The sequence below is a fragment of the Quercus suber genome, unplaced genomic scaffold (assembly GCF_002906115.3).
Source record: "Quercus suber isolate HL8 unplaced genomic scaffold, Cork oak 2.0 scaffold_698, whole genome shotgun sequence".
Lineage (NCBI taxonomy): Eukaryota > Viridiplantae > Streptophyta > Magnoliopsida > Fagales > Fagaceae > Quercus > Quercus suber.
This window is the reverse complement of record NW_027070139.1, coordinates 4633-19586: the sequence shown is the minus strand read 5'-3', so window position 1 is coordinate 19586 and position 14954 is coordinate 4633. Positions and strand designations below refer to the sequence as shown.

General features: G+C 33.1%; 1 protein-coding gene and 1 non-coding gene across 2 annotated transcripts; one reads left to right on the top strand and one right to left on the bottom strand.

Annotated features, from left to right (window-relative positions):
* Nucleotides 1–249: 249 nt before the first annotated feature.
* TRNAL-CAA (transfer RNA leucine (anticodon CAA)) lies at nt 250–333 on the bottom strand. The gene has a single exon. It is a non-coding gene; the product is annotated as a tRNA-Leu (tRNA).
* A 5590-nt stretch (nt 334–5923) lies between these two features.
* On the top strand, nt 5924–14657 carry LOC112034429 (uncharacterized). The gene is made up of 16 exons (XM_024067255.2): nt 5924–6866; nt 9147–9268; nt 9379–9467; nt 9544–9576; nt 9768–9861; nt 10158–10200; nt 10289–10389; nt 11053–11117; nt 11283–11779; nt 11853–11940; nt 12036–12176; nt 12449–13011; nt 13410–13548; nt 13643–13711; nt 13807–13959; nt 14160–14657. The coding sequence occupies exons 1-16, from the start codon at nt 6646–6648 to the stop codon at nt 14271–14273; spliced, it is 2532 nt and encodes an 843-aa protein (XP_023923023.1). The 5' UTR covers nt 5924–6645; the 3' UTR covers nt 14274–14657.
* Nucleotides 14658–14954: the final 297 nt, after the last annotated feature.

Sequence of the window (14954 nt, the reverse complement as noted above, 5' to 3'; positions counted from 1 at the left end):
TGCTTAAAGCTTAATGTGAGCTTAGGCTGTTCATAATAGGGTTATCATTTATCAATGTTATTTCTTCTAATACACCCAATTATACATCAATGTAAATTATGTAATCTCTTTTTGCTCAATTAAATACTTTCATTTAGCCCAATCGTTGCCTGATTCTCTAGCAATCCATATATGTATTTTGGTTTCTACAAAAACAGAACACGAACCCAAAAAAAAAAAAAAAAAAAACCAAATAATAAAATTTTAAAATGTCAGAAGTGGGATTTGAACCCACGCCCTCGTTAGAGGACCAGAACTTGAGTCTGGCGCCTTAGACCACTCGGCCATCCTGACCTACGGCTAGATTAGCTTTGATTTTATTTAATAAACAATAGGATGTACAGTCAAAACTCAAAGGTAATGTTAAATTGTCAACCCCTGGTTGTCCTTATCCTAGTCCTAGCTGGACTCATTTCCTACGAAGACTAAAGCTATAGTCAATCACTCAAATAGCTGTGCTTTACATTTTCGGGTCCCTTATTTATTTGGGATCTGCTTCTGAACAATTTTTTTTAGGCCAAGTGGATCCTTGTGAACAATGAGCGAGGAACTCGTAAAGTCCTAAATCCCCCCCCCCCAAAAAAAAAAAAAAAAAAAAAAAAAAAAAAAAAAAAAATCCATCTCAGAAACACTATATTCATGCATGCTTGGAAAGAAATGTATCCATGTCACATTAAAAAAAAAGTGTCTTTATGTGGTTTTCATTAACCTAATTGGTTATGTAGCAATGATTTGATTCGAATCAAAACTGTATCTTCATGGAGAATCTCTTCAAGTTTCATATTTGTCCAAGTATTTTTTTATGTATTTAATCTTAGAATTCGACATTTACGTCCCCCAATGTGTTGATTGTAATGATTAAATTAGCCATTAGTTGCATGTGTTTATAATAAATAATAAATATACTATTTATATTTGTTTCATAAATTTTGTAAGTGTTTGCAATATGATAAAATACACAACATATATATATAAAAAAAATATTTACAATGCAATTCATGATTTGAGAATTATGTTCCCAACATCAACAACAATTTTAACAAGTATTCCTACTTTAATTCAGTTAACACCATTTTTGATAACTTCGTAGAGGGTGATGGTGTTATAGCGCCTCATATAGGAAATCTCCAAGTACTCTAATTTTATGCTTGCCCATTTTAAAACTATAAACAACCTGCATCTCCATTAATATGAGAATTGTTTTCTCAGTCTAACTAAACACCCTGCATCTCAATTAATGTGAATGTTTCCCTAAACCCACAAGCTCAAGACTCCAGGATTAAGACCAACAATTATGCAATAATGCAAACCCAAGGAAATAGGTAACCTAGGAGACACTGAATATATCAACCTGATTTTTTGTCGCATAATTAAGAGCATTTAGTTTCTGTCCACAAGCATCTTCCCATGTCCACTTTCTCTCCCACCATTTCAACATTGGTACCCATCAAATAAGCTTTTGAAAAAGCCATCATGCATGTTAGATATTAGCTCCATTTTAANTTTTCCAGTTCATGAGCACTTGCATTAAGGCTGGTTATGTCGAACTAACATAGTTTTAATCGGAATAATTAATAACTACGTGACTTGAAAAGTTTTCAATTTCACGTTCTAACCTAGAGTAACTTTATTAATAAAAATGAGAAATAATATGTCTATAACATTTTTATAACAAAACTTAAGTGGTAAGTTATTACTGGTTGTTATTGTTGGGCCAAAAAAATAATCTTAGTGTTAGGTTTAAATTTGAACCAATAACAACTAACCACTTGTAATTTGTTGTAAAAATATTGTAGACGTAGCATCTCTCTAATAAAAATGAGGTCTCCAATTTGCGGTAGAAAATTGGCCTTTACCCATTTTGCGCAAACTTTTTAGCAATTTGTCCATGTTCTGAAATTATTTAGAGAAATGCTCATGTTTTGAAAATTGAGTTTTTAACACTCGAGTTCTGATGAAAAACTCAATTTTTCCAAAATCGAGTTACTTGAAAAAATTTACATGGAACTCAAGTTCCATGTAAATTTTTTCAAGTTTTTTCCTATAACTCGATTTTGGGCGAATTGAATTTTTCATTGGAACTCGAGTTTTAAAAACTCGATTTTCAAACAAATGCATTTTTTTAAATAGTTTCAGAACATGGGCATTTTGCTTAAAAGTTTGCGTGAAAGGAGTATATCCCCATTTCCCAGAGAGAGAGAGAGAGAAGAAAAGATTTCTAAAGCTACATTTTTCATTATTTAACAATATAATCCTACTAGGTCCAACTATTTCTGCATGAACTTGACATGGAATATCACCAAAAAAATTGAAAAGCAAATCGAGCTTTTTTATGGGCTTGCTACATCGAACACTAATAGCATAATATTACTATGATTTTTATATGTTGATAAAGTATCTTTTTCAAGAATGTTGCTTTACTTATTTGTGATAAGCACAAACAATATCAAATGGTGTAATAGATAGCAAGACACCTCAGAAAAAGGCAAAATTGCTTGCATGTGCACACATGAACATTGAAAAAGAAAAAAAGAAAAAAAGAAAAAAAGAGTGTAAAGCAGAGAAGAAGCAAACCCCTCTTTAACCAATATGCAGCAATTGTTTCCAGATTGCGGGTGGCTACTTATTAATTAAACAAAAACTTTAGGGACATACATTTTACCATACACTTTATCATAACTTAGACACATGTAAGTAGTAAATAGATTACTTTGCATTAAGCACTAATAGTAGACCCATATGTAAATGGTGTAATTCAATTACAAGTTAACCCTTAGTGTGATGGTCATTTCACAAATATACATGCTTGTGAAGTGTAGGAGGCACAGACTGAAATTCAAGTATCTAAAAAGGAGCTTCACACACATATTCACTTAGATTAGGTTAAAGTAAAATTTATATTTTATATATTAAAAAAAAATAAAACAATTGAAATTCTGTATTGAATGCACGATTTTTTCTTTTCACACATGTCAGTATGCAAAAAACCAATTGAAGTTGCACATTAAATCATGTTTTCAACACACAATATCAATTGTTTGTTCGCATGTGTGTACGGATGTGGTTATTGGAAAAAATGGTTTGGGTACTATTATCAACCATTGGAGCGCATAAAAATGTGTCATGGACGTAACTAATTACTATATATATATATATATATAAAATACTTCCATGTCAAAGACTCAAAAGGGTCAGAGTGTAAAGTAGGTTACCCTCTGTCAGCATGTCACGTGCAATGTTGAAGGGGATTTGCATAGGGGCACATCTTCGCCTGAAATTTTAGGCGGTAATGCATGCATTACACAGTGGGTGCACGTTTACACTGCAATGATCATTTCCTAGTTGACATGGCCCCGTATATATCAGAATTGTTCCTCATTCCCAATAGACTCTGTGATTTGTAATTGTACTCCAATCTTTTACCCGTTGAGGTTGAGGGGGGATGAACCAATGCATAGCTAGCTAAAGCCTCAGATGTTGGAACAGCCTGCCAACCCAGAGATGGGAAGCTTCAAATCTGGGGCAATTCTTACATGCTTCACAAGCAATGTTTCCTCCTCTCACATAAAAGGTGGGCCCCACTTTCACATGAGGGGTGGCCTCATGTGAGAGAAGAAAATATTGCTCTCGAAACACCTAAATTTTTTTCTCAAATATGTAGGCATATATGCACTTTGTGGAGTTCAAATCTTCTTCACATGATTTTATGTGCATGGGCTGTACTCATATTTCCTACTTTTTTTGGTAGAAGAAGATTTGCCTTACAAATAAAGGAATAGGCTAAATTACTCATTGCTCCCAAAATTTTAAATTATTTAAAATATAATATTCATACTAACCATTATTCTAAGTTCTAACAAATAATTTTTTTTTTTTTTTTTGCTTAACAAATACAAATAAGTTATAGAATACTGTAGTGCAAAAGCAAGATATTTAATTTATTAAATTTCATATTCTGTATAGTACTACACATGCATGATTGTAGTTATGCATTAATTAACTAATGCATATGCGGATATGCCATTTTAATTACATCAACAATTTTTTTTTTTTTTAAAGATAGTTACAATATTCTACTAATCTTGCTATTCCAAGTTTCTAACTCTCTTCTCCTTAAACCTTTAAATACTTTGTGTATAGAAATATACCAATTAAGCTAAAATACTCTTGTTTATTACATCAACATACTTAATGCATGCGTTTATTCAACATATATTGTGAGCCATTGGCAAATGTGACAAAATAATTGTCATATTTAATCTTATTGTTGCTTATGTCAATATATAAAATAACTATGAGTTTCATAGTTCAACTAGTACCTCCTAATATTTTCAATAAAAACATTTATAATTCAAATAATTCAAAATTTTATGTGTTGTAACATATTATCAAATACATAAACAATTGACAGCATCACAATTTAACATGATGAAGTAAAATATTTTTTTTTTTTTAAAAAGTACTTAAAGCTCTAGCTGAATGTATAATGTCATATTTATAGATTGCTTCATCATTTAAGATTTGAATAATTTTCAAGGTTTTAGTAAAAAATTGAACTTAGAACATGCTCTTTAAAAAAAAAAAAAGTTTAAAACACAACAAAGTTAACAATATTTTTAACAACAATTCAGGAGATAGACTGTGATTGATATATAATAAATATAAGAGGAAAGATTTGACCACAACATTTTCACAATAAATTTTAAGTAACAAGTTATTATTGGTTTTAATATGTACCTACTACTGAAATAATTTTTATGTCTACCAATAACAACTAATACCAACTTAACACTTAAAATTTTTTATGAAAATATTATGGACATAATATTTTTTTATTTTCCTAAAAATAATGTTAATAACAGTTCTAATAAGAGCACTAGCATTGACACCCCCAATTGCTATTTTACAACTCAAGCCACTCAAAACTCAGTTCATCCGAGTTTGTAAATTTAAAAAAAATATTAGTTTAATCTTGTGATTGTGTATAATGAGAAAAAGTGAGTGGGAGGAAAAAGAAAGAGAATAATACTTTATATTATTTTATTAGGTAGTTTATATTATTTTATTAAATTTTTTTTAATTATTTTATTGGGTTATATATATATATATATATAAACTGTAATGTAATGTAAGTTATAAATGAGTTGATAAAATAGATAAAGTAGTATTTGAAAATATAAAATAATTTTTTTTTTTACATACCCGATGCTAATGCTCTAAGTTAATAAAAATGATACGATGCTAATGCTCTAAATTAGTAAAAATGATACTACACTAATGGATGGTGCTTGTGTTCCATGTTTTTCTTTGCATTTGACACGCTACAATGTGAACACATATCCGAATAGCATCGTGTCGGACATTAAGGTTCACCCCAATACACTAATCACCTCAATAAATTGTGGAATTAACTGCATCTCAACATTATCACGTTACATGCATATATGCAGAGAGATACCCTATGATTAAATGCAAGTTGGTGCGACCACTTGCATCTCAGCAGGAACGGCGTGGATGGATAATCTTGAATTATTCTACTGAGTACTGAGTACTGAGTACTGTACTGTTCTATATCTTCCTCCTCAAAGTAAAAGCCTACCCCCTTCGCAGCATTTCGGCTGCGTCATTGACAAATTCACCCCCCACTGGTCCCCCCCTGCCTCTAAGTTAAAAGCTTCTGTAAAAAGGTTAATCCAATCCGTAAACTGTCAAAACCTTCAAAATAGTGACACGTAAAAATCTTTACAATTACTCTCCGAGAATTGTCTTTTGCCTTTAAAAACTCAAAAACCGAGGGAGAGTCCTCAAAAAGCGGGAACAAACTCCACCACCACCATTCCCACTATTTACTATCCTCACCCATTCATTACCACCATTTGTCTCTTTCTCTCAATTCTCAATCTCTCCCAGCTGGCCCCTGCACTTCTACTTCTCTTTCATATATATATATATATATATATGATGGCACCGCTTTTTGCTTTCATTACCACTTTCCTTTCCGTCCATGCACGCCAGTAGTCTTTCTTAGGATCCATTTCTTTCGCTCCCTATAAATACTTCAAAAATCTCATTCACACACAAACAAACAGAGAGAGAAAGAAAGAAAAGAAAAGAAAGGACGTGTGGTTTGTTTCTTATTGTCAAAATTCCGTTAGATCTGCTATTTATTTAAGAACCAGTATTCCAGTTTTTCCCCAGTTTTTTTTTTTTTTTTCTTTTTTCAAATTCTTTTTACATAATTTGTTTCAAAGTGATTGATAATTTATGTTGCGGTTAATCAAACAAAACTCTAACCTATTGTAGATCTTTTTTCCTTGTTCCACTTCCGAGTGAAAAGTAATTTTTCTCTCTCTGTGTGTTTTCCGTTTCACTGTAAAGCGGTTAATAGATCCTTTTTCTTTTTTCATTGTTCTATTTCCTAGTGGAAAAAAAAAAAAAAAAATACTTGTCTCTGTTTTTACGTTTTCCATCTCTACGTGTTTTTTCTATTTCACTGTAAAGCGGTTATCAAAGCAGAAAATCTCAGTTTTTTTTTTTTTTTTAAGAGTCTGTTTGGTTACAAGTTTTTGGTTTTCCTGGAGTGAAAATTGCGGCGTGGAATTGAAAATGGAGCAGAAAAGCATACTGATATCGGCTTTGAGTGTAGGGGTGGGAGTGGGAGTGGGGCTGGGTTTGGCTTCGGGATCACAAACCGTTACCAACTGGACCGGAAACGGTTCTGCCTCTAACGCCGTTACTCCTGACAAGATGGAGAAGGAGTTGCTCAGGCAAATTGTTGACGGCAGAGAAAGCACCGTCACCTTCGACCAGTTTCCCTACTACCTCAGGTCACCCTTACCATTTCTCCCTTCTTCTTTTTCCCGTTCCACTTCTATATATAATTTCTATTTTTCTTCTCTAATTTTAATTTATATTCTCAAAATAAAAATGATAAAATAAAACTTAATTTTCACGAAACTCTAAATATGTATATTATTTTTAACGCTAAGAAAATCTTTTTAAAGATAAATAAAAAATGAATAATAAACGTTTAAGACAATTATGCTGTATAAATAAATATAATAAAATATTGTGGATATTTTATCCTGCTTGTTTTGTTTGCATTCTCAGACCTCGAGAATGGAAGTTTGTTTTGCTGTGAAATTCAAATTTTAGAGTAGGATTTTGTTTCTTTGAATATTCTAATTCTATACACAATTTTTTTTTTTAAAAGTAATATTTGTTGATACGATATTGATTTTGATATTGTTGGGCTTTCAGTGATTATAGGTACGGAGCACTATGTAAATTAATTTAATGGGCCTGTTTGGATTTTGTAGTTATGCTTATTGTAATACCAAATTTTGTTGGGTCCAGCTAATGTGTATCTTAATAAATTCATTTTTAGATAAATTTTATTGAGGATTAAAAAAATTGTTAAAATTTTTTCAATTCCCAATAAACTTTTTTCAAAATTGTTGCTATCGTATCCCAGCACACATGAGTAAAATCCAATTTTGTTTACTTTTAATAAATCTGATGGAGATTCTGATCCTTTCACGTGTATTGTTGTTCCTTGGTCTTCGATTCGAGTTGAATTTCTTGGTTTTCAATGCCTGCCTCTTATTCTTTATTATATTATATTATATGGGGTAGTGTACCTTCCCGATATAGCAGTCTACTAGCTGCCAAATTAGTGTGGTGGCTAAGAATTATTCTATTTTTAGAAACCATTATTATTTTTGTGTTCCATTTACGACACTTTAGTTAAAGAAAAGGGTCTGGTTCAACGAATGCCTAGGAAGTCAAGTTAACTTTTCTCTAAAGAAAAAGGGTTAATGGATGATCATATGATCAAATAATTACCATGATGTTACAGTCGGCCAGTCATAAGCAATAATCTAGACTCTTTTCCCTAATACTAGCTGGGGATGGTCTTCATTTTGTTTGTAACATGATGGCTATACCGTGGGATTGAACAAAAATTGTTCTCAAGTCAATTTGTATAATGCTTTATATACTTAGATTTTACCAGTTAAGTGGAATTAATGACAGATATTAAATGCATCAAAGTAATTTTCTTTGTTTTGACTTACATATTCTAAAATGGCCCCTAAATTGATAGCTAAGTTCACTATAATTATATGGTCTTGCAGGGGCAGAGCAAGAAATTTTTGTTTGGGGGGCTAAGTTGCGACGTTAATATATTTATCAAGACAACTTTTACACACACACAAATATATATACACACATGCGCGCTTTTTTATTATATATACACACTTTTTTATTTGATAATATATATATATATACACACACCTAACAAAAAATAAAAGAGTTTAATATTTTCAATCAAAATTATTTTTGACGGCGATCTTTCATAAAATAAAATGTTTTTTTTTTTTTCCATTTTCATAGTCAAATTCTTAAAAAGTTTCATTTTAAATACAAATTATCAAATTTTATGCTAAAGTAAGTAAAATATATTTCAATTAAACTAATGAAATTTTCAAAAACATGAATGATCCAAAACTTGGAAGAATAAGTTAGACTCCAAATATATTTAAAGCTACCTTACTTTAACCCATTATATGACAATTAAAGACACATTTCATGTGTAGTTTTAGTGACAATTTTTTTTAATGAGTCAATAACTTGTTAATTGTCACATATTGAGTTGAAAAAGATAGATTTAAATATGTTTGATACCAAACTTTATCAAATATTTAACAAAATATAAGAGCGCATTTTACAATAAAAAATAGAATTGCCAAAAATAAAGTTATATCTCTATAACTATTAAACCAATTATTTTTTTTAAGAGCATTATTGGACTAATTCAAATATTTGAGGGGGCCAACTCTTATTTTTGTAGACTAAATTTTGAAAACATTAAAATAATTATATATATATATATGTATATTTTAAAAAATTTCAAAATTTTGGGGGGGCCATGTGTACCTCCGCCCCCAGGTCTTGTATGGTTATATTGAATGTCAATGTAACAAGTTTTAGTTAGTGCTTTAACTGAAGAAGCTTCACAGTGTTGTCTGCACTTACCGTTAAGACTAGTGTCCTTTAACTGTATTACGCAATTTCTGATGTGCTTATTTGGCTGGTTGCAACGACAGTGAGCAGACACGGGTATTGCTAACAAGTGCTGCCTATGTCCATTTGAAGCATGCTGATGTTTCCAAGTACACACGAAATCTTGCTCCTGCAAGTCGAGCTATTTTGCTCTCCGGACCTGCAGGTTGGTGGTTATCTGGGCTATAATGTATACCTGATCTGGCATGGATATAGTATGTGATTGCACTCAAATTTTTCAGACAAGTAATAATCACAATAATTTTTGTCTTGAAGAACTTTACCAACAAATGCTTGCCAAGGCTTTAGCCCATTTCTTTGAAGCAAAGTTACTACTGTTAGATGTAACTGACTTTTCACTGAAGGTGAGCATCTGATGTTGTGGTTTTCAATGAAATTCGCTTTTGTGTACTAATAATTTGAATGGTTGGGTTTGAACAGATTCAGAGCAAATATGGTAGTGCCAAAGATTCTGTAAGATTTTCCTAATCTATCATGAGCTATTCTTGTGTGGTGTTACTGGTGTATGGATTGTCTTGCTTACGTTCCCAATGCTGTCATGATCCTGGAGCATTGAAGTTTCAGACAGCTTTTTTCTGATATGATGAGTTACCTATTGAACTTCCTTCTTTTTATTTGCTTAAATTTGTGATCTTGTTTTGTAGTATTTCAAAAGGTCCATTTCAGCATCAACACTGGAGCGGTTGTCTGGCTTCCTTGGATCATTTTCAATTCTTCAACAGAGGGAGGAACCCAAAGGTATAAGGGAAAGATGGCTGTTTTTCATGTTAGTGAACCACATTGATGAGTGGTGACTGCTTTCTTATCATTTGATTTACACTTATGTACTTCAGAGTTTGTTTTACAACCACTGTTGCAGAATCTGGTAAGTCTAGTTTCCTGGATATAGGAATTTTTTTACAGTATTTAGGTAGTATAACTTGTATATTGATATTATCATGCTTGACTAAATTAATATTTTGGTTTCATTTTTTATATGCGCATATGCTATTATTCTCATCTGATGCTGTAGCTCTGACCAAGTTTAGTTTCAGGTGCAATACGGAGGCAAAGCAGTGGGGTGGATATTGGTTCTAGGTATTTTACTGTACATATTCATAATTGAAGACAAGGGAAAGTAGTAGTTTTCCTCTTTCCTCATTTCTATGTTGTCCTATAATCACAGGCCAACAGAAGGTTCTTCACTTCCTTCTAAGCTTCGCAGGAATTCCTCTGCTTCTGCTAATATCAGTAGCCTCGTTTCGCAAAGCACTTCAACAAATCCAGGTTTTGCCACAATATATGTTCCTGATCACTATGTGGTTCTACAAGAAAGTACAGGGAATAATGTTGTGTCTCATTTATGATACATAATGTTGTGCTATTGATGCAGTTTATTAACACAAAAGTTATGCTCTGTGATACATATGTTTACTCCTACAATTTTCAATGTTTAACAAGAAGTTCAAGTTATTGTCATGCACATTATTGTCAGTATTCTATTTTTTTTAACAAATTTGTGCATCTATTCACCAAGGATCTACTGAAGTTAAAGTTGACTGCAATCGTTTTCATGCAGTGAAGATTTAGGAACCTTTTTTGGAGGGTGATTCAATTTGGTATGTTTGTGTTACAGATGCTTTAAATGGCTTACATGCTATTGAAGTTTCAGCTAACTGATGAAAGGTTGACTCGCTGTATGGTCAATGATATGTTTTGGGAGCAGATGTTAATTAATATGGATTTAAGTGCAAATTCCCTTTATGATGTCTTTTCCCAGTCAATCATGCTCATGTGTCAAATTAATTATGAATTTTTGCATTGATCAAATTTAAACGGTTAGGTGTTGAATATATTTGTTGAATGCTTTTAATTTATTTTTATGCTTTCTCCTGCTTTTTATTTTTTATTTATTTATTTATTTATTTTTGGTGTCCTTTAATTTTTTAGGTCCTCTCAAGCGCACAAGTAGCTGGTCCTTTGATGAGAGGCTTCTTATACAGTCTCTTTATAAGGTACTATATTTTTGTCATGAATTTCAGCGGCAATTCTTTTGTTACCTCCTACAGCTACCATGTATTTGCCCATGAAAATTTGGCTAGGCTTTTGTAGGTTTGCATTTCACTAATAACTTCATTAAGATATTGAAAGGTGGGAATCCATGTTGAATTCTTTTGCAGGTTTTGTCTTATGTGTCAAAAACCTTTCCCATTGTGTTGTATCTTAGGGATGTTGATAAGCTCTTGTTTAGATCGCAAAGGATATATAACTTGTTCCAGAAAATGTTGAAGAAACTATCTGGATCAGTGCTGATTCTTGGTTCACGAGGTATAGATCCTGATAATGACTATAGAGATGAGGATGAGAGGCTTACTGCTATATTCCCTTATAATATCGAGATCAGGCCTCCAGAAGAGGAATCCCATCTTGTCAACTGGAAGTCTCAACTGGAGGAGGATATGAGGATGATCCAGGTTCAGGACAACAAAAACCACATCATGGAAGTACTTTCATCAAATGATCTTGATTGTGATGATCTGGATTCAATCTGCATGGGAGACACAATGGTTCTCAGTAACTACATTGAAGAGATTGTGGTGTCAGCTATTTCTTATCATTTAATGAAGAACAGGGATCCTGAATACAGAAATGGAAAACTTGTTATATCATCTAATAGGTAAGATTAACATTTTTAGGAATCTCCCATCACTATTCAGGTTCATTTACTTACAGTGTTTGTCGTGGAACAGTTTATCCCATGGATTGAGTATATTCCAGGAAGGAAATTCCAGTGGCAAAGATACATTAAAGTTGGAAGCGCGAGCTGAAACATCTATGGTCTGTTAGACTTATGTTTATACATTAGGTTGAAAACAACAGACGTGCTATAGTACCAGTATGAATTGTTTGTGCTACTTTTCTATTGATTGCAGAATGCAGGAGGGGAAGGGGCTGTTGGCATGAAGCCAGAAACAAAAGCTGAAAGCACAGGGGATAATAAAAGTGAGACAGAGACATCAGTTTCAACGCCAAAGGCAGATAGTGATAATTCAGTTCCAGCTTTAAAAGCTCAGGTAAGCCTTTTTTTTTACATATATTTTTTCCCCTTTTTGTAGAAAACCTAAGGGTCCTAAACACCTGCACTAGAGTACGTGTGATAAACTATCTTCATTTGAACAATATTGCAAACCCCCAAATACTTGTAATAAAAACTATAGGTATTCTGAGGTTAAGTCTTCTGTTATCATAGTAACATTGCAAGTCTCCAATTTCTCTACTGTAATTTTTTCATTCTTTTTTTATTATTATTTATGTTTAAATGTTTCTGAATTTCACTTTATAACAGGAACCTGACAATGAATTTGAGAAACGCATTAGACCAGAGGTTATTCCAGCAAATGAGATCAGTGTAACATTTACTGATATTGGTGCTTTAGATGAGATCAAGGAGAACCTTCAGGAACTGGTAATGCTCCCTCTTCGAAGACCTGACCTCTTCAAGGGAGGCCTTCTGAAGCCCTGCAGGGGAATATTGCTATTTGGCCCCCCTGGCACCGGAAAGACAATGATGGCCAAGGCCATTGCCAAGGAGGCTGGAGCAAACTTCATAAATGTATCCATGTCTACCATCACTTCTAAATGGTTTGGTGAAGATGAGAAGAATGTTCGAGCTTTATTCACACTGGCAGCTAAGGTCTCTCCAACTATTATATTTGTGGATGAGGTTGATAGCATGCTTGGGCAGCGGACCAGAGTTGGGGAGCATGAAGCCATGCGGAAGATAAAAAATGAGTTCATGACTCACTGGGATGGGCTCTTGACAAAAGCGGGCGAGCGCATCCTTGTTCTTGCTGCAACCAATAGGCCATTTGACCTTGATGAAGCAATTATTAGGCGCTTTGAAAGGAGGTATTTCTTTTTGTTCTGCCATTAGACTTGCTGCTTGACATTATTGAGTCTCCTTTTTTGCATTGCCATTCTAAATTTTCTGTAGGAATGAAATTTATCTTTTTCCATGTTTAATCTTATAGACTTCAATGTTACAGCTCTGTGAGTATGCCATTACTCTGAAGATTGCAGTGTTATATATAGTATTATGTTTGTAGCATTATGTTATTCTGTTGTTGGCATGAAAGCTAACTGTAAAATCTCTGTATCTGGTTTCCTAAAGAAACTCAAAGTAGTACTATTAGTCTCTTATTCAATGCTTCAACTTATAGTTTTGTATTCCCGACAGAAACATAGTAATTATTCTGCAATCTCTTAGAAAATCATCTGCTTATGGTGATGCCTACTTTGATGAACAGAATTATGGTGGGGTTGCCATCCGTGGAGAACAGGGAAATGATCTTTAGAACACTCTTGTCAAAGGAAAAGGTAGAAGAAGGACTAGACTTTAAGGAGCTAGCAACTATGACAGAAGGATATTCAGGAAGTGATCTCAAGGTTGGCATCTGATACATACTTTTGATTCTGTGAAGACTGTGATGTGTAATTGGGTTTGGGTGTTATTTGATTTGGTATAATTGTTTAAATACAGAACTTCTGCACTACAGCAGCGTATCGACCAGTTAGAGAGCTTATACAGCAAGAGAGACTAAAAGATTTAGTACGTGTATTATCTATTTTTATTTTAAGCTGTCACCTGAATGCTTCATGAGGCAACTCTAATTTATGTTCTACTTGTAAAAAATTTCTTTGCAGGAGAGAAAGCAGAGAGCTGCAGAAGGGAAAGAAGTCCAATCTGTAGTAGGGCAGAATTCAGGAGGTGCTTCCGTCGCAAAAGAAGGTCAGGAGGAAAGGGTAATTATCCTCAGGCCGTTGAATATGGAAGACTTCAGGCTGGCAAAGAGTCAGGTAAAATAGCTCTCTTTTTCTCTCTAATATCTGGGTTACTTTGAGGTGTCATTGGTTTTGGATTTTTTGGGATATGTAGTGGTCCTCGACTAACAAGGAACAGGATTTATTCTCGTTAAATATGTATATATATCCTAGCAACTGAAGTTTTTGTTATTATACAAATGCTTAGTCCATTCCATTGGCTATGTGTAATGTAGGTTGCTGCAAGCTTTGCATCTGAGGGATCTACAATGAGTGAGTTAAAGCAGTGGAACGAATTGTATGGAGAAGGGGGTTCAAGGAAGAAGCAGCAGTTAACTTACTTCTTATAATGGAGCTGGTCAGAAGATTGTTGTAAGAATAATACCATGCACATGAATATTTATGAAATGCTGATGGATAAGCCTCAACCTTAGACCACAATGTTCTTCTTCTCCTTGGTAACAAGGATAACAATCAACAAAAAGATTGGGAAGAAAACAAATTGGAAGAGAAGTTTATCCACTTGACTAGGCCTTTATCTCTAGTAATTGAAAATATGGAACCATCCCATCATGTAATATTATTATCTTAGTTTTACTTAGGATATGTGTGCATAATGCTTCAGATTGAGCTTGTTTACGTTTTGCTGCTTGATTCTAAGAATAAGAACAAAAGCCACTTCTATTGATTCTTGTGGCTTTGCCTCCAAACAAAAACTATTCTTTGTTCTTTAAGCGGTATTGTTAGGAAATACTTATGCTTTAGAGAATCTTTATGAAATTGTCTGAGCATTATTTAGCATCTTAGACAAACTTGGAAAAATCCCGTGTCACCGACTTAAAATCCCATATGTTTGAGCACTATTGTTTGTGCAATGCACTTTGTGAAGTCCAACTAATACGAGGGAAGTTCTCTTACGTTATCAAAAAGAACTTTAAGAACTTTAATAATGATAAAGGATCACATATGGCAAAAAAACAGACCAACTTTTATTTGGTTTATTTCTGGAATATTGTATGGAAAAATAGCAA

Coding starts and splice junctions, on each gene's coding strand:
- LOC112034429 (XM_024067255.2), top strand. CDS start 6,646: ATGGAGCAGAAAAGCATACTGATATCGGCTTTGAGTGTAGGGGTGGGA. Junction 9,577..9,767: donor ATGGTAGTGCCAAAGATTCT/GTAAGATTTTCC, acceptor CTTGTTTTGTAG/TATTTCAAAAGGTCCATTTC. Junction 10,201..10,288: donor GGGGTGGATATTGGTTCTAG/GTATTTTACTGT, acceptor CTATAATCACAG/GCCAACAGAAGGTTCTTCAC.